The sequence below is a fragment of the Bison bison genome, unplaced genomic scaffold, assembly GCF_000754665.1.
Source record: "Bison bison bison isolate TAMUID 2011002044 unplaced genomic scaffold, Bison_UMD1.0 scf7180017864499, whole genome shotgun sequence".
Classification (NCBI taxonomy): Eukaryota; Metazoa; Chordata; class Mammalia; order Artiodactyla; family Bovidae; genus Bison; species Bison bison.
The window spans coordinates 4,994,752-5,014,015 of NW_011495058.1; the positions used below are offsets into that span (position 1 = coordinate 4,994,752).

The 19,264-nt window shown below is 42.9% G+C and overlaps 1 protein-coding gene across 1 annotated transcript in view; it reads right to left on the reverse strand.

Annotated features, from left to right (window-relative positions):
* The window catches only part of BLVRA (biliverdin reductase A), a 51,652-nt gene that overhangs the window by 30,609 nt on the left and 1,779 nt on the right, over nucleotides 1–19,264 (reverse strand). Inside the window, exon 2 of the mRNA XM_010829057.1 lies at nucleotides 4,578–4,610. Within this exon, the coding sequence (XP_010827359.1) occupies nucleotides 4,578–4,589 (12 nt within the window). The 5' untranslated portion in view covers nucleotides 4,590–4,610. The remainder of the gene's footprint in view (nucleotides 1–4,577; nucleotides 4,611–19,264) is intronic.

The window sequence follows — 19,264 nt, forward strand, 5'->3', positions numbered from 1 at the left end:
GGCAATGGCTGAAGGAAAAACAATACTTGTATATGTTTTGAATCTCTCTGGAAGGACAGACAAGAAACCAGTAAGGGTAGTTGCTTTGGACCATGAGAATAGAGTAGCTGGGAGAGAAGAGGACTTCTCAGGATAAAGTTTTTGTGTGTGTGTGTGAAATTCTTTAACATTTTGAATCATGTGAATGTATGTTATCCAAAATACAAACACTTAAGATAGATATGAAAATCCAAGGAATGCTCTGAGTAGATGAGAACTCTACAATTTGTACAGAGTTGGGCTTACACCCTGCTCCCTTCCATAGAGCTGGGTGTCCTCTGCTGTCTGCCCTCCAGGACACTCTGCCCCTGGTGGTGCCCACTGCCCCCAAATCAGCCGACACTCCACAACTCCAGGCTGTGTCTGCTCTCCCCACTCACCCTTCCAGTTCAGCTGTAATCTGGGTTTCACTACCAAACCTCTCTGCCTCATTACAGGTCATCTTAGATCTTAGCCAAATTCAAGGGCTTTCCCTAGGTGGCATTCTCCTGGACCTCACCCCTGTTTGATACTTGAGGGGACCTTCTTAAAATTCACTCCTTCCCTGTCTTCCCTCACCTCACAGCGAGATTTCCTTTTCACCCGTCACCGCTTTCCCTCTTCATCCTGCACCCTAGTGGTGCACGTTTCCCCATGCTCAATCCTGTCCCCCTGATCTCTCCTCCCCGTATTCCCCAAGTAGGGGAGGGGTGCCTCTCATTCTTAAGGTTTCCAAGACCACCGTTGTGCTGAAGGTTCCAACATTGTGCACAATGAGCTGTCCTCTCCTCCAAGCTCTAGACCCAGGAAGGAATGCCAACTGGGCATTTCCACCTGGCCGTCCCACCCTGACCTAGATCCTCATGTTCTGTGCTAGACTCCAACCACCAGCCTCACTTGACCACTGTGGTCTGAACTTCCGGGAAAAGGCCAGGGGCTCTGCAAATTCTATCAGGCACCCAGCATGACGTGCTGGAAATCCTGGGAGTCTTTGCTGCCTCGGACAAATCCTCTGAAACCAAAGGTCTGACTGCAGCTGACAGCCTACTCCTCCCTCCCTGCTCCAGCCAGCCTCAAGTCACTGCAGGTTTCTCTTCCTCTGCATTTTCACTAATCTTTCATGCAAGCTCTGGACTGCTGTACATGATGACTAGACAATCTATGAGTCATCCCATCACTGAGTCAACTGCCACTCAGTGAGAACACATGGTATTTGAGGCACCAGGTCAGATGCTGTGGGGATGCTAAGATGAAGGAGGCACACGGACAGCTCTACCCAAGTCAGAGAATGGAAGGTCACAAAAGAAGTGATCATTAAAGGGCCATGGAAATTCACACAAGGGAGGTATCACTTCCAGAGAGAGAGAGAGCTCTGGGATGTTTTACCGGAGCAGTGAGGACCAGGTCAGGCTGCCCAGGGATCAGACAGGAAATGGAAGTGAGAAGGGGGTCACAGAAGGTAGTTACAGGGTGTTTAAGGCAGAAGAGGAGGCAGACTAGTTAGAGGGGGTCCCACGGTCTGGGAATATTTTTAAAAGGTTAAGAGAGAAAAGCCACCAAAGAAGGAAAGTCGAAATTACAGAACAGAAGGGGTAGTTGACCATTAACAGAACTATTACTGAGCCAGGCTCCGTGAGCTTAATATGAGTGCAAAGTTTCTACTCTTTTTGCACAATTTCCAAGACCATGAGAATTAGAGCGAGTCATGGGGTCTTAGGATAAGAGGGCAGAGGCACCAGAAAATGGTTAACAGAGGTCAACCCTGGGGTAGGGGAGGCTGGGGTGATTAGGTAGTGAGGACACTCACTTTTGACTATTTAACATTTTGTAGCTTTTGAGTTTTGTTCTAGGTCTGTGTATGAACACTACTACAAAAATGAATTTTTTAAAAAAAACTTGCTTTTTGTTTTATACATATATACATTGTCTTTTCTATTATGGTTTATCACCAGGGATTGGATATAGTTCCCAGTGCTATACATTAGGACCTTGTTGTTTATCCATTCTAAATGTAATAGTTTGCATCAACCAACCCCAAACTCCCAGTCCATCTCTCCCTCCCCACTTCCCCCTTGGCAACCAGAAGTATGCTCTCTATGTCAATGAGTCTCTTTCTGTTTTGTAGATAGGCTCATTTGTGCCATATTTTAGATTCCACAAGTGATACAGTGTGTCTTTCTCTTTCTGATTTACTTCACTTCAGTATGATAATCTTTGGTTGTGTCTGTGTTGCTGCAAATGGCATTATTTCCTTCGTCTTGCGGCTGAGTAGTGTTCCATCATATGCATGCACCACATCTTCTTTCTCCATTCATCTGTTGATGGACATTTAGGGTGTTTCCGTATTGTGACTATTGTGAATAGTACTGCTATGAACATAGAGGTACATGTTTCTTTTAGAATTATATTAAAAAACTACTTTTTAAAGATGAATTTCAGTATAATGCTAGGAAAAGACTACAGCAGGTTGAACATGTCAACAACCCTCCCTCTGAAGGGGATGGATGAGAAAACAGGATTACAGCAGCTTGAGAAGACCTCAGGTGTTGTTTCGTTCTGAAAAAGTAAAAACTAAAGCAGTTGGAAATGCTGATGGGAAAGAACCAGTAGAAACAAGTTGAACAATGCAGCCACTCAAAGAGGAATTCAGAGAGGTGGTACAGAATCTGAACAGGCAGCAGAGTCTTCAGTTCTGAGTGTGGACAGTGTTGCTTGTCACGCCAGTAAACAAAGGATGTTGAGGCTACCAAGCCAGCAGCCTCTGCAGCTACCCGCAACGGTGCACCCTCAGGGGACTTGAGATGGGAAGGAGTAGGGTACTGGTCTGGGGTAGCTAAGGTGCATATCAAAAGAATGATTTCAATAAGCCTAGACTCTTGCATCTTCTCATACACACAAAAGTGATAAATTCACTAATTTGAGATAGTTGTTTTCCTTTAATTAACAGTAATCTTTTGATTACCTTCCAACTACCTGTTTTTTTGTTTTTTTGTGTTTGTTTGCAAAAACTTCTATATATCCTTGGCACGTCCCTTACCTCTTTAGAGCAGTCCCTCAGAGCTATAAGAGAGGCCATAGCCCAGGCTTAAGTTCTCAGTAAGTCTGCCCATAACACGTAATTCTCAACTTTGCATTTTTTTCAGTCGACTCACATTCACAAGAAATGTCTGGGATGGGATGCAGTGGGTCCTTTCCTGAAGTCCATTCCCCTTCCTTCTTCCCAGATCCAGCTCTGGGGTACAGGAGAAGATGCTCTAGCTGAGAAAATCCTGGCTCCTCTGATTCAGTAATTGGTCCAGGAATGGGCATGGGACCCAGATCTGGCTAATGAGGCCTAAAAAGGCACTTGGTGTAACTTCAAGAAAGGACGCTCCCACTCTTCTGGGAGAGCTGCAGGAATCCATCTCTTTCTCCCACTCAGAGTGAATGAGGATGCATGTAGCCCCAACCGCTGCTGGCAGCCATTCCTATCACCATGAGGGCCACTATCTCCCAGATGAAGCCAACACTTAGATGAGAGCAAAGAGATGAAAAGATCCTGGATCTTTGATGAGATGGCTGAGCCACTGGATCAGCCCCGCCCTGGAGCCTGCCCTCCATCTGGACTTCTAGGACAAAAACCACATTAAATTGGGATTTTCTGTACTTGCAGTCTGGAGCTTTCTCACTGATAAAAATCCCTTCCTCTAGGAAAAAAAAAACAAGACAAATGGGGAGGCAGAAATTGAGAGAGATGATGTCTGATGGTTGCAAATTTTCTCCACAAAGTAAAAGGTGATCAGAAGCTAAGAGTGAGGAAGCAGCTGGGAGGAGTGAGGAAGACTGGACCTGGCTATTCAGGGCAGAGGGAGAAAGAGCTGTCTGAGGGCCAAGGAGGGGGTCTGGTGGGCATGCTGAGTACCCAGATGAGGGTTTTGAGAAGTTTGTCAGCTGCAAATAGCATGAAACTATGCCACTCACCCAAGACCACCCTCCTCTGGGCATGGCCTCTGGGCTGGCCATGCAGGATCAGGAGGACAAGGGGAAAGGAGCTGGGGCATGAGCACAGCAGTAGTGGAGGAGAGGACCCCAGCGTCTAGCTGGACCTGAAGGCAGTGAAAGCAGAAAGGGCTGATTGGTCAGGAAAAAACAAAGGTGCAAAGACACAAGGCACCTCACTGGACTGAAGAACAAGTTCAGTGGAAGTGAGAATACAAGGAGGTAATGCAGAGGGAGGTCCTTCTAAGCAGAGTTAATTGTCCCCAGAATAACACTAGGGCCCAGGGGCTGCCATGCTCCATTGTAGCCCACTCCACCCCAGCCCATGAGTGTTGTTTCAGGATTAACTGAGGTAGATAAATTCTAATCTAACTGAAGCTGGACAGACATAGATAAGAGCTCAGAAGGGCCTAATTCTTCCCATATCACCCAGAGCCACGTGCATGGCAGGATGCAGGGGACATGTTTTCAAGTTTGTGCTGATGTTTCCGAAAGCTCTGGAGGGAAAGACGCTCTGTGAAGAAGAAATGAGGCATGCTGCAAGAAAAGCATCTTTAAATCGGTCCTCTTAGAGAACTCACCTCTGTGTTCATCTTGGTCTCTTTCTGTAGAAGCTGTGAAAACAAAAGCAGAGGTTCAGGACCTTGGTGGCACTCGCCCCCAACTCTGCGCAGACACTCTCCTTGATCACCACCCCTTCTCCCCCACTTCCTGTCCAGTTGTCTCCATCTCCCTTAAATGCCTTCAAAACCTTGCCCACCAGTGAGGGGACCCAGGTGTCTGTTCTGAGACAGGTACTCGCTGGCCCCCCTGGGACATCATACCAGTACTGTTTCTCTAAAGGATACTGCCAACCTCTAAGGTTTTCTCCTATATTGGAAGGGATGCCTCTGTGTGCTTAAAACAATGATGCATTTCCCAAAGTTGGGGCTTGGAGAGGGTAGCTTCCTGTCTACCCTTCTTTTATGGGGACAAACAAGGCAGTAAGAAATATATACCTTCTTTTTTCCCTCCTCGCTGAGTTTCCCAGGGACTTAAATATGTTAAAAAATCAGGACGCATGCATATACACTACTATGTATAAGATAGGTAACTACTAAGGGCCTACTGTATAGCACAGGAAACGCTATACTCAATATTCTGTAGTGACTTATATGAGAAAAGAATCTAAAAAAGAGTGGATATATGTGTATATATATTAACTGATTCACTTTGCTGTATACCTGCAACTAATACAATATTGTAAATGAACTATACTCCAATAAAAGTTAAAAAAAAAGTTCAGTGGGCTACTCTGAAGCCTTGGCATTAAGGAGGAGGGAGAAGGGAGGAGACAGGGGAGCAAGAGTCACAAGGAATAAGGAAAGAAAAAGATGAGGGGAAATGAGAGAGAAGGGAAAGAAATAAGGAACTTGTACAGAATAGTGGGGTTCTAAAGTTTGGGGGTTCCAAACTTTAATGGACTCCTGGGGCTGCCTGTTGGAAATGCGCTTTTCTGGGTTGCAACCCCAGAGCTTCTACAAGGGAGGGAGGCTAAGAGTGTGCATTTTCAACAGGCATCTAGGAGACCGTGCTCAGACGGTCAGAGAAGCACTCTTGGAGAATCACTAGAATTGAGAGCAGAATGGATGGGTCCCTAAGAGTGAACTTTCTCATTCATTTTCAGAGCAGTTAGAATTTTCACTTGATTTTAACTAGGATGGTGAGTGAGGGTGGGGGGACAGAAGTGATGGAGAAGGGACTAAGGAAGCCTCTCCAGCCCTTCCATCTGGGGTGAGGGGTTGTCCGGGATGCCAACAAAAAGGATGCTCCTGAGGAGCCGAGAAGGGGAAGGAGAGCCCTCCAGGGCCTCCAGAAAGGGAGGCTGAGGTAGCCCCTGTCCTTGGACCAGTCCTGCATTTGATTTTATTCTCTTTCAGAATACGAGAGGGTTACGCGTAGTGAAACGAACTGACTAGCAACAGCAAAAATAATACCCATCTTTAAAAGCCTTGACTCCTGGCAATCTTCAGCCTTCAACACCCCAGGCTATGTGTTGAAAATAACTGGTTTTCAGTAATTCCCTTCTGAAAATAACAGGTTTTCAGTAATTCCCTTCCCTCCTCCCTTCCTGTTCCTCCTTCCTGCTTTTGTGGGTCTCATGACCCACGCCGGTCAGTACACATGTTGTCTCTCCTCTGGCCATATGGAAGCTTTTCAAGTTTCCTGGAAAATCTGAACAGAAGAACTTGTTAGAAATCAGACCCTAAAAAGCAGAGAGTGAGTGATAAAGAGGGTGAGCTTTCTTCTCAGGTCCTTGGGAGTCAGTATGGGCGTGATGTCTTCTTGTTCATAAAATAGCTCCAAAGAATAACCAAGACACTGATGGCAAAGCCAGAAGAAGCCAGAACCAAGTCAAGGATGTGTGCTGGGCAATGGTCTAGACTACAGGGGCTCCCGGAGGAGCCTGCCCCTCACAGATTCCTCTCTATCACTCTATGGCAAGTTACTTATATGGTTGAGAATGTTAGTGTGAGTGTCCCTTGGGGCTTACATGTGGGTGGGGAAGTCAGATAACAAACATGAGGAGGTGGATAACAGTTGTGAGAGGACTGGGTCAGCTACTTTATCTACATGAACCTAATCTTTGAAAACTGACAAAAAGGCTAATAATATCAACTCCACGTTACATACGAGGGACCTGAAGTTCAGGGTAGGTTAAAGCACTTGGCCTCACAGTCATTGTGTTGTGGTTCTGAGCTGTAACTTTCAGCTTCCTGGCTCTGGAGCCAAACCCAGAATGCTCCAGAGGCCTTTCCAGGGCTGTCTGACACTCAGCCAGAGAGCTGCTATAATAAACAGGAGATATAGGGTTTGATCTGGCTTCAGTCAAGGACTGTTCAAGTGACCCTGGTCAAACAGGTTCCCCATTTGTAGGCTGAACGGCTGGACTTCATCTCTAACGTCTCTTCTAGTTCTATAATGCTCACTGATTCCCAAAATAGGAAAATCTGGTGACTCCTCAAACAGTGCTCAACCTCAGTTGTGAGATGACTTTACCCAGATGCTCTATCAGACTGACAAAGAATTCAGAACGTTTGCCACAGAGTGTTAGTCAAATATCTTTGATTTTTTTTTGCCATGTTTTGCAGCTTGTAGGATCTTAGTTCCCCAACTAGAGATTGAACCCAGGACCCCAGCAGTGAAAGTGCGGAGTCCTAACCACTAGACCACCAGTGAATTCCTTAACATCACTGGGGAACTATAGATAGGTATCTCCACAGATAGCAGTTTAGCAACATCCATTAAAATTCCAAATGTAAGCAAATGAACTCTGACCTAGCAATTCTGCTGCTTCCCCCTTTTTTTTATTACAAAATTTTTTTCAAGATTTAACAGTTAACTTACAATGTTGTTAGTTTAAGGTGCACAGCAAAGTGATTCAATTATATATATCACACATATACACACATAATTTATATGTAATAGCCAAAACATGGAAGGAACCTAAATGTTCATCCACAGAGGAATGGATAAAGAAGATGTGGAAATATACAATGGAATAATACTCAGCCATAAAAAGAATTGAAATAATGCCATTTGCAGCAACATGAATGGACCCAGAGTTAATAATTATCATATTAAGTGAAATAAGTCAAACAGAGAAAAATAAATACCATGCAATATCATTTATATGTGGAATCTCAAAAATGACATGTGAACTTATTTACAAAACAGAAAAAAAAAAACCCTCAGAAATAGACTCACAGACACACAAAACAAACTTATAGTTACCAAAGGGGAAAGAGGGTGAGGGATAAATTAGCAGTTTGGGATTAACATATACACACTCCTATATATGAAACAGATAAATAAAGATGTACTGTATAGCATAGAGAACTATATTCAATATTTTGTAATAACCATTGCTTTCTGTCTCTAGACCCCAAACCACATTCAGGAGAAATCAGTAAATTGCCCTGAGTCCTTTGTCCTTTTTTTTATCTCTTTATTTTATATTGAAATATAGCTGATTAAAAGTTGTGATGGTTTCAGGTGGACACCAAAGGGTGAATCCTTTGTTCTTGTAGAAATACTATTGCTTGCCTTCCCTTTCTAATAAGAACTTCCAGAAAAGCTTTCCTCTAAAAAGTCTATAAAACATATGAACTTTACTGCTTTCCCACAGGATCTGGGGAAAGCAAAACAAAACAGAAACAATTTGCAGAGCTACACATACATGAGAAAGACCCCCACCTGGAAGTCCTACCACCCTAGGCACCAGCAGTCTACCACCAAGGATGAACTGTATTATCATTTAGAAAGCACATTCAGCAGGAGTATCATGGACAGATTCTTTCCATTCTCCTCCTCCTCCAAGTCTCAACTTCCTTTGTAATAAGATGGCACGGTTGGGGGAGGCGGCAACTCCAGGCCACCTTTTAACACCTGCCCTGCCCATTTTCCCCACTGTCCTGCCAAGACCATTACAGTATGAACAGAACCCAAGGAGGACTTTATTCTATATTTTAACATATTCTAAAAGACCTAGGACCTAACCCTATAACAAGAAGATTTACTTTATTTTTTTGTTCTCTTTTATTTTTCTTGGAGCATAGTTGATCTACATTGTTGTGTTAGTTTCAGGGGTACAGCAAAGTGTATCAGTTATAGACACACAGATACGCATTCTTTTTCAGATTCTTTACCCTTGTACATTATTACAGAATATTGAGGAGAGTTCCCTGTGCTATACAATAGGTCCTTGTTGTTATCTATCTTATAGTAGTGAGTGTATGTTACGTATGTTAATCCCAGACTCCTAATTTATCCCTTCCCCCCAACATTTTCCCTTTGGTAATTGTAAGTTTGTTTTAGAAACTTGTGAGTCTGTGTCTGTTTTATAAATAAGTTTATTTGTATCCTTTTTAATATGAAAGATGAGATGGTTCGATGGTATCACTGACTCAGTTGACATAAGTTTTGAGCAAACTCCAGGAGATGGTGGAAGACAGGTAAGCCTGGTGTGCTGCAATCCACGGGGTCGCAGAGTCAGACAACTTAGTGACTGAACAGCAACATCCTTTTAAAATTAGATTACACATGAGTGATACCATATTATATTTCTCTTTCTCTGACTTACTTCACTTAGTATCATAATCTCTAGGTCCACTCATGTTGCTGCAAATGGCACTATTTTGTTCTTTTTTATGGTTGAGTAATATTCCATTGGATATATGTACCACATCTTTTTTATCCTTTCCCCTGTTTAGGCTGCTTCTATATCTTAGCTATTGTAAATAGGGCTGCAAAAATCACTGGGGTGCAAGATTTACTGTTGTTTGATTTTTATTTCAAGGGTTTAATATTTTAAGAATATTGAGAACATTTTAATATTTAAAAGCTTAAAGGCTTTAAGTTTCTGACTTTTAGTATTACGTTTAAAAAGACTTATATATACATTTTTTCTTTTAGATTTTTAACTTTTTCCCCCTTTATTTACATGTTTCAGTTCAGTTCACTCTGTCGTGTCCGACACTTTGCGACCCCATGAATCGCAGCACGCCAGGCCTCCCTGTCCATCACCAACTCCCGGAGTTCACTCAGACTCACGTCCATGGAGTCAGTGATGCCATCCAGCCATCTCATCCTCTGTTGTCCCCTTCTCCTCCTGCCCCCAATCCCTCCCAGCATCAGAGTCTTTTCCAATGAGTCAACTCTTTACATGAGGTGGCCAAAGTACTGGAGTTCCAGCTTTAGCATCATTCCTTCCAAAGAAATCCCAGGGCTGATCTCCTTCAGAATGGACTGGTTGGATCTCCTTGCAGTCCAAGGGACTCTCAAGAGTCTTCTCCAACACTACAGAGGGTTTTAATCAATCTAAGTTGTTTGGTGTATACCATAAGAGAAGACTACTGTAATCTCCCCAAATAGGTAAATTGTTCTCATATCATTTATTCTCATAAATTTATTCTCATAAAGATTCATTCTTTCCCCCAGTGGCTCATATTTAAATTCTTATGAATATGGTTATTTTTTCTTTCACATCATTATTGACCCCGATTTCCATACCTATAATATATTATTTATAGGACTGTGGCTTTACAACATATTCTGCTTTCTGGTAGTTCAAGTTCTCCCATTAAATTGTTCCATATTCATATCTATTCTTGCTCACTCAGACTTCTAGATTAAATTTAGAACAGCTTTGTCAAGTTAAGAAAAAAAATTCCACAGGGACTGTGCTTGTGATTGCATCAAATTGATAAATTAAATTAGGATTAATCATTCAGTCTTCCCACCCAGAAATATATGGTATGCCTCTGTAGGAGAAGCCACTTAAAGAAAACAGAAAAAGAATCTCAAATTAGTTTTTGAATTACTGCATAATTACAAATGACAGCTCAGGCTGCAGTGGTTCACTAGAAAGTTAATTGAAAAAAGTCAAGACTTTGGCATAAATAACCTGCTTAAAGCATTTTCAAGTAGGTAAGCCTCTCCTCAGATGTCCTGCAGCAGACACGCTATCCTCTGGGAAATGGGGTTACAGATCATCATACTAAGTGAAGCAAGTCAGAAAGAGAAAGACAAATGCCATATGACATCACTTATATGTGGGGTCTAAAATATGACACAAAATATGAACTTATCAATTAAACAGAAACAGACTCACAGACACAGAGAACAGACGTATGGTTGCCATGAGGGAGAGGCGGCAGGGAGAGATGGATTCGGAGTTTGGAAAAAGCAGATGCAAGGTATTATATATAATGGATAAACAACAAGGTCCTCCTGTATAGCACAGGGAACTATATTCAACATCCTGTGATAAACCATAAAGGAAAAGAATATGAAATAGAATGTATATGTATGTATAACTAAATTACTTTGCCCTAAAGTAGAAGTTAGCAAAATATTATAAATCAACACTATTTAAAAAAAAATAAATTTTTTAAAACAAAGGCCAGTTTTAGACCTGGCTTGGGTATCCACTAGTTGTGTGATTGAGGCCAGGGCACATGGTCTCTGAGCACCTTGAAAAAGGGGAGCAGATGAGTGTAAATGAACTTAGATGACCCCTAACATACTCTTTCAGTGCTGACATGCCATAAATTCTAACTCACTTCTATTTTTTGTTTCTTCTTTGGTTTAGCTTTCTTCATGTTTGGCTTGGTTACCTGGAGGTTATTAGCGTCTCTTGGGTTCACTTAGGGCTTCCCTTGTGGTTCAGCTGGTAAAGAATCTGCCTGCAATGCAGGAGACTTGGGTTTGATCCCTGGGTTGGGAAGATCCCCTGGAGAAGGGGAAGGCTACTCCAGTATTTTGGCCTGGAGAATTCCATGGACTGTATACTCCATGGGGTCGCAAAGAGTCGGACACGACTGAGTGAGTTCACTTAGGGGCAGACAGACACAAGTAATCGAGGAAAAAGCTCAGGTTATCAGATCTAGGGAGGCTGCTGCCCAGCTGCCCTGAGTCCCAGTCACTCAGCAGGTAAAGCATTCCTCAGCACTCTGTCTGAACATATGTCACTGTCCTTCCCCTCCCAACTTTCAAAGCTCCTCCCACCTGCTCCTGCTTAGTGACCCCATGGACTGCAGCCCACCAGGCTCCTCCATCCATGGGATTTTCCTGCTCCATGACCCTCCTATTCCTCCTACTGGCCATTTCAAAACCTTCTGCCTTTCACCGAGAGTGATCTTGATATTTAATTCAGTTCAGTTCAGTTGATTAGTCGTGTCCGACTCTTTACAACCCCATGGACTGCAGCATGCCAGGCCTCCCTGCCTGTCGCCAACTCCCGGAGTTTACTCAAACTCATATTCATTGAGTCAGTGATGCCATCCAGCCATCTCATCCTCTGTCATCCCCTTCTCCTCCTGCCTTCAATCTTTCCCAGCATCAGGGTCTTTTCAAATGAGTCAGCTCTTTGCATCAGGTGGCCAAAGTACTGAAGTTTCAGCTTCAGCATCAGTCCTTCCAATGAATATTCAGGACTGATTTCCTTTAGGATGGACTGGTTGGATCTCCTTGCAGTCCAAAGGACTCTCAAGAGTCTTCTCCAACACCATGGTTCAAAAGCATCAATTCTTCAGTGCTCAGCTTTCTTTATAGTCCAACTCTCACATCCATAGATGACTACTGGAAAAACCATAGCTTTGACTAGACAGACCTTGATATAACAGGAGAGAAATGTTGTATCAGGAGTCAAAGCATGCTTACTAAGAATGTGTTTAAACTTACAAGGGTATATCCATCCTTTAAAAGAGCAGCTTATTCACTCAAATAATTGCAAGCAATACAATCTGAGTGTAACTCAATTTTAAAGGTGGGTTGAGAGAAGGACATTCTGGGGCCCATACATGCTGTTAGGCACTGATACCCAAGAAAGTCCAGGTCAAAACCTTGGTCCCCTATTGCTGAGATTAGTTCTTCCTGGCCAAGTGCTTTTGGAAACCATGAGCTTCTGGAACATCTGAGCACAGCACAAACGACAAGTGTGTTGGGGCTGGGACAAAGGAATATAAATCTTCCACCTGGGAAGAATCTGTGTAATTCTGGTTTCTAACTATTTATTTATATCTAAAATTGCTTACTCCTTGGAAGGAAAGTTATGACCAACCTAGGTAGCATATTCAAAAGCAGAGACATTACTTTGCCAACAAAGGTTCGTCTAGTCAAGGCTGTGGTTTTTCCTGTGTTCATGTATGGATGTGAGAGTTGGACTATGAAGAAGGCTGAGCACCGAAGAATTGATGCTTTTGAACTGTGGTGTTGGAGAAGACTCTTGAGAGTCCCTTGGACTGCAAGGAGATCCAACCAGTCCATTCTGAAGGAGATCAGCCCTGGGATTTCTTTGGCAGGAATGATGCTAAAGCTGAAACTCCAGTACTTTGGCCACCTCATGCGAAGAGTTGACTCCTTGGAAAAGACTCTGATGCTGGGAGGGATTGGGGGCAGGAGGAGAAGGGGACGACAGAGGATGAGATGGCTGGATGGCATCACTGACTCGATGGACGTGAGTCTGGGTGAATTCCGGGAGTTGGTGATGGACAGGGAGGCCTGGCGTGCTGCAATTCATGGGGTCGCAAAGAGTCGGACACGACTGAGCGACTGAACTGAACTGAAAATTTATTATTATTTGGCTGCGTCAGGTCTTAGTTGCAGCATGTAGGATCTTTGACGAATCATGCAGGGTCTTTCGTTGTGGTACACTCACTCCCTGGTTGTGGCGCATGGGCTCAGTAGTTGCAGCACTCGGGGCTTAACTGCTCCGGGACACGTGGGATCTTTGTTCCCTGACCAGGGATCAAACCCACATCCTTTGCATTGCAAGGTGGATTCTTAACCACTGGACTACTAAGGAAGCCCCTGGTTTCTAGCACTTTAAAATCTCAATAATTATGCTCTTCAGGATTGTTAGAGGGAATGTGTTTTCTTTCCCCTTAGCAGATCAATTAAGACTTTCACAAGCAAAATTTCACAACGTGTTATATGTCTCCTCGATGATAAATCATATTATGCTCTCCAACTGAGCATATGTTTTTCTGCTATTTTGTGTCTGTTCTGTTTTCCTATGTTGCTTTTTTCCAGCTTTCTAGAGATATCACTAACAGATTACATCCTTGATCCACGTATATATTTCTCATGCAGTTTTTTTAAAGGCACTGCAAATTCTCAGATTTCAGATGAGAAAATTTAAGGCCCCCTTCCAAACTCTGAAGTATTATGACATGGTTTCTGTGATGATAAAAAAGTAAAAGTAAACAGTTAAGCTATAAAAACAATCATTCTGTATAAGACATATAGAAAATATCAAACTATTCAGGCACAAGCAAAGATACGTTTTAGTACACCAAACAACACAACTGAGTTGGCATATGGAGGATTAAAAAGCTTAAAGAAATCCTGCAATAAAGTTGACCGAGATGACGACATAGAAGGCTCCTGGCTCCCCTCCTGCTATGGACACACTGATACACAGCTACAGTGGGAGCAGTCCTTTCTGAAAGAGATCCAGAAACTAGCTCAGTGACTCCTACACATCTGGTGAATAAGCAAATATTCACATCAAAACAGGTAAGAAAGGCTGAGTCAAATGACAAGGTCCTACTGTACAGCACAGGGAATTCTATTCAATATCCTGTGATAAACCACATGGAAAAGAACATATAAAAAAGGAATGTATACGTGTGCATGATCGAATCACTTTGCTGTATAGCAGAAATTAACACAATATTGTAAATCAACTAAATTTCAATTTTAAAAAAGATCTTTACAATGAACACTACAAGGGAATTCCCTGGCGGTCCAATAGTTAGGACTCTGTGCTTCCACTGCCGACGGCCCGGATTTAATTCCTAGTCAGGGAACTAAGATCCCACAAGTCACATGGCATGGCCAGAAAAAAAAAGGAAAAAAAACTATAAGACATTAATGAAAAGAATGGAAAAAGACACGAAAAAACGAAAAAAGATATTCTGTGCTCATGGATTTAAAGGATTAATATTATTTATGTCCATACTACCCAAAGTGATCTACAGATTCAATGCAATCCTTATTAAAACTCCAATGGCATTCATCACAGAAACAGAAAAGCAACCCTAAATTTTGTATGGAACCACCGAAGATCTGAAACTGTAAATCTCCTGGAAGAATACACAAGGGGTAAGTAAACTCCTTAACTTTGGTCTTGGCAATGATTTTTTGGATTTGACACCAAAAGCAAAGACAACAAAAGCAAGAATAAATAAGACAGACTACAAGAAACTAAAAAGCTTCTGCAAGGCAAAGGAGGCCATGGAATGGGAGAATATCTCTGCAAATCACGTATCTAATAAGGGGTTAATAACCAAAATATATGAGGAACTCCTACAACTCAATGGTAAAAAACCCCAAATGGTCCAATTTAAAACTGGGCAGAGAAACTTAGTAAGCATTCTTCCAAAGACATACAAATGGTCAACAGGTACACAAAAGGCTTTCAGCATTCAACATCATTAATTATCAGGGAAATCAAAAAGAGGAATTATCTCACTAGTTAGTTTGGCCATCATCAAAAAGAAAAGAGAGAACAAATACTAGTGAGGATGTAGGAAAAAGTGAAAGCTTGTGTACTGTTAATGGGAATGTAAACTGGTACAGCCACTACGGAAAACAATATGGAGATTCCTCAAGAAATTAAGAATAGTATCACTGTGTGAAGAAGGCTGAGCACCGAAGAATTGATGCTTTGAACTGTGGTGTTGGAGAAGACTCTTGAGAGTCCCTTGGACTGCAAGGAGATCCAACCAGTCCATTCTGAAGGAGATCAGCCCTGGGATTTCTTTGGCAGGAATGATGCTAAAGCTGAAACTCCAGTACTTTGGCCACCTCATGCGAAGAGTTGACTCCTTGGAAAAGACTCTGATGCTGGGAGGGATTGGGGGCAGGAGGAGAAGGGGACGACAGAGGATGAGATGGCTGGATGGCATCACTGACTCGATGGACGTGAGTCTGGGTGAACTCCGGGAGTTGGTGATGGACAGGGAGGCCTGGCGTGCTGCAATTCATGGGGTCGCAAAGAGTCAGACATGACTGAGCGACTGATCTGATCTGATCTGATGATCCAGCAATCCCACTTCTGGGTATACATCCAAAGGAAACAAAATGATTATCTCAAAGAGATATATATGTACTCCCATGTTCACTGCAGCATTATTTACAATAGCCAAGACCTAACTGCAGACAATGAAAGAATAAAACTGTGATTCATATAGAGTCAGCCCTGCATACCTAAGGATGTGTAATGCACAGATAAGGAAACTGACTATATTCATTATATTGCACCATTTTATACAAGGGACTTGAGGACCCAAGATTTTGGTATCCACAGGGGCTCCTGGAGCCAATGCCCTACAGAGAGTGAGGGACAACTCTATATGGAATATTATTCAGCCTTAAAAAGGGAAGAAAATATTGTTATTTGTGACAACATAGGTGAACTCAGACAGCATCATGCTAAGTGAAATAAGCCAGGCAGAGAAAGACAACTAATGCATGGTATCACTTATAAGTGATTCCATCACTTAATGCATGGAATCTATTAGAAAACTGGTACCCAGTGTAGGGGAAATAGGGAGAGATAGGTAAAAAGGCACAAATTTTTAGCTACAACATGAATAAGGTCTGAGGATCTAATGTAAAACACGGTAACTACAGTTGATAACAGTCATGTATGATTGAAATTTGCCAAGAGCAGAACCTAAATGTTCTCACCAAAACCAGTAAATGTGTATTAGTTCACTCCATGGAGAGAATACTTTCATAATGTTATCTGTATATCAAATCATCACACTATATACACTTTAAGTATCTTAGAATGTTTTTGTCAATTATACCTCAATAAAGCTGGAAAAAAAAAAAATCCTGCCTTAGCTAAAACAACATGACTTGACATTACCACTTAAAACAGCCAGAGATCAAAAGCAGCAGTGGCTACATGTGTTTGTGTTTTCTTTTTCAAAAACATTTTTGCCTATCGCCTTTTACTCCCACAGCAACCCTTCAGAAGTTAGAGCCCTCAAACTTTCATTCTGCACAGACAGGAAGACTTTAAATCACTTGCTGCTGGTGGTTCTCCATCTGCCCTCCTCCTCCCGCCTCAGGAACTGGCTGACCTCCCTATGTTGCGTCTCCTGCCTGCTTTACCCTCCACCTTCCACTTGGCACTGGCCAGAGAGGGAGATCAGACGAGGGGAAAGGTGTAACACAGAACAAATCTGACTCCCTGCTTGGTCACTCTGGATCGTACCTCTTTGCAAAACAATGTTGCCTCTAGCCTGAAATATGCAAGGCAGCACATTCTCAAGGCTTTGCCTCCCAGGCTTGCTCTTTCAAGGCCTAACAGTTTTCATTTATATAAAGATAAAAAGTTGCACAACAGAGGATCACACTGGTCCTGTTGGAGGTTGACAGCAGACCTACAGGGACAGCTGCAAGAGCAAAGGATTATCACATCCCCTTCCTGGTCTGGGCCGCACCAAGACTTCTGCAACAACTAGCTATACCCTTGCCCCCTTTGAAGCCTGAATTCTAACTCAGGGGTAAGATGGTTCCTTGGGACACTAGGTTACCATCTTCTCTGTCTGCTGGGTTTCCAAAAAAAGTCACAATACTTTGCCCCAACACCTCGACTCTTGATTGAGTAGCCAGTCATGTGGCTGAGCAGTACGGGGTTTGGACAAAAGGAGAGGCTGGTGAACTTATCCCCGACTTGTCCTGTCCCACCAAGCTGGTGGTCCAGCAGTGGCTGACTTCTGCCAAGGCCCCCCTGCAGCCCTGGAGGGAGAGCCCTCCTTGGGAGCTCCACCCCTACACTCACCTCCAAGCTCTGGAACCACAGTCCCTTCCCTGCCCCTTCAGACCGGGGTGGAGAAGGCACCCCACCAACCCTCTTACCTGGGTGCCTCACTGTCATTTGTTGGTTCCGCGAAACCTACCCCCTCTTCTATAGAGTCCCTTCAAAAATGTCTTGCATTTTTGTGTTTTTTTTTTCCTGTTTCCATTCTAACCAATATACTTGCCCACCAAAATCTCACCGTAAATGAATGGTACAGCCAGGACTAAACAGCTTCCTTGGCTTAAACTATGCCTCTCTTTCCATCTTAGTCTTTCTTCTAAGCGCAAACTGGAATATGAACCTCTCTAGAGCATACCATGAATAATATGGCAATTTCCGCTAACCCAATGGTCTTAATCAACATTTCTGATTGTTAGAACGAGAAGTGGGAAGTGAGCCAGCGTGCTGCTAACCATCTTCTAATGCACGGGACAGCCTCCCACAACAAAGAGTTATCCAGCCCCAAATATCAACAGTTCCGAGGTTGATTACTCCTCCTGCAGAATGCCCACAGCTGCGACTTTCCTCCTCTCTAAAATGCTCTCAGATGCCTATAACCACTGCTCTCAAGCCAGGCCACTGGCAGAAGTATGTTGAGTCCTGCCCCAGGTTCCAGGTGCCTTGCACCAATGCCCCAGAAGTGGAGCCCAGAACCCAAGTCACCTCCAAAGCTGATTGAGCCCTTTTGTAACTGTTGCCCAAAGCCCCTGATATCACTGACAAGCTTCCTGACTCCCAATTAGGCAAAGATGCCCACTCCTGTAAACACACTATAGCGTCCCAATCAATGATCTAACACCAACCTTTCAGCAGGAATTTTTTTCGTCTTGAGGCTATAAAAATTGGCTATTAACTCATGAAAATTGTTGGCTTTCCCTGGTCTGTCAGGAGGTCAGCCCACTGTGCTCACATTATCTCTGCCCACATTATCTCTGCTCTTTGCTCTTAATAAACTCATTCCCTTCTGAAATGCTCTATGTCTGGAAATTCTTTTCCAACCTGTGCTCACACTGACTCAACAAAGAATGGGGGAAGGATTGGGGAGACGGTGACCTTCTCAGACAGGGCCGGGTGCTGGCCTGAGAGGTCCAAGAGTTAAGGTAAAAATGACCTTTACCCCTAGGCTGAATTTTCCTTTCTTGAAGGGAGCTGATACTTTGGGGCCTACCAAGGAAAATAAAATGACTACATGGGGCAAAAGTCGGGAAAAATACACATCAAAATATTAATTGTAAATATGTCTCTGAGTGGTAGAATTTTTAGTGGTTTCTTTGTGGTTATCTATATATTTTAAATTTTTCGGGACTTCCCTGGTGGTCCAGTGGTTAAGAATCCACCTTTCAATGCATGGGATGTAGGTTCGATCCCTGGTCGGGGAACCAAGATTCCACATGCCACGTTGCAACTAAGCAACGAAGACCCAGCACAGTCCAAAAAAGTTAATAAAATAAATTTTGCTAAAATAAATAAAAATAAAATTTGCTATAAAGGTTAGTTAACATTTATATAATTATTTAAAACTCTAAAAAGAAGCTATTATGCCATATTCACTGATTCCATCCCTCCCAACCCCAGTTCCTTGAGTGCATAGAATTTGACATGGCAATATATCAGGGTACTTTAATAATGAAAACCAGAAAATTGTCTTTACTGCCAATTATAAGGAATGACTCTACTTCCTTCAAGGTCATTCATATTTGAGGAATGAATGAATGAATGAAGTATTCTTTACTTTCAAATGATATGTACTTATGCAACTGACCAAGTTTACTTTCCTAGAGGCAAATTTGAGACTCAGCACAAAAGCAATATACACCTGCGCTGTCCTATATGGTAGCCACTGTAGGCTAATTTGTTTCCGTCATGTCTCTCTGCAACCCCATGGACTATAGCCCACCAAGCTCCTCT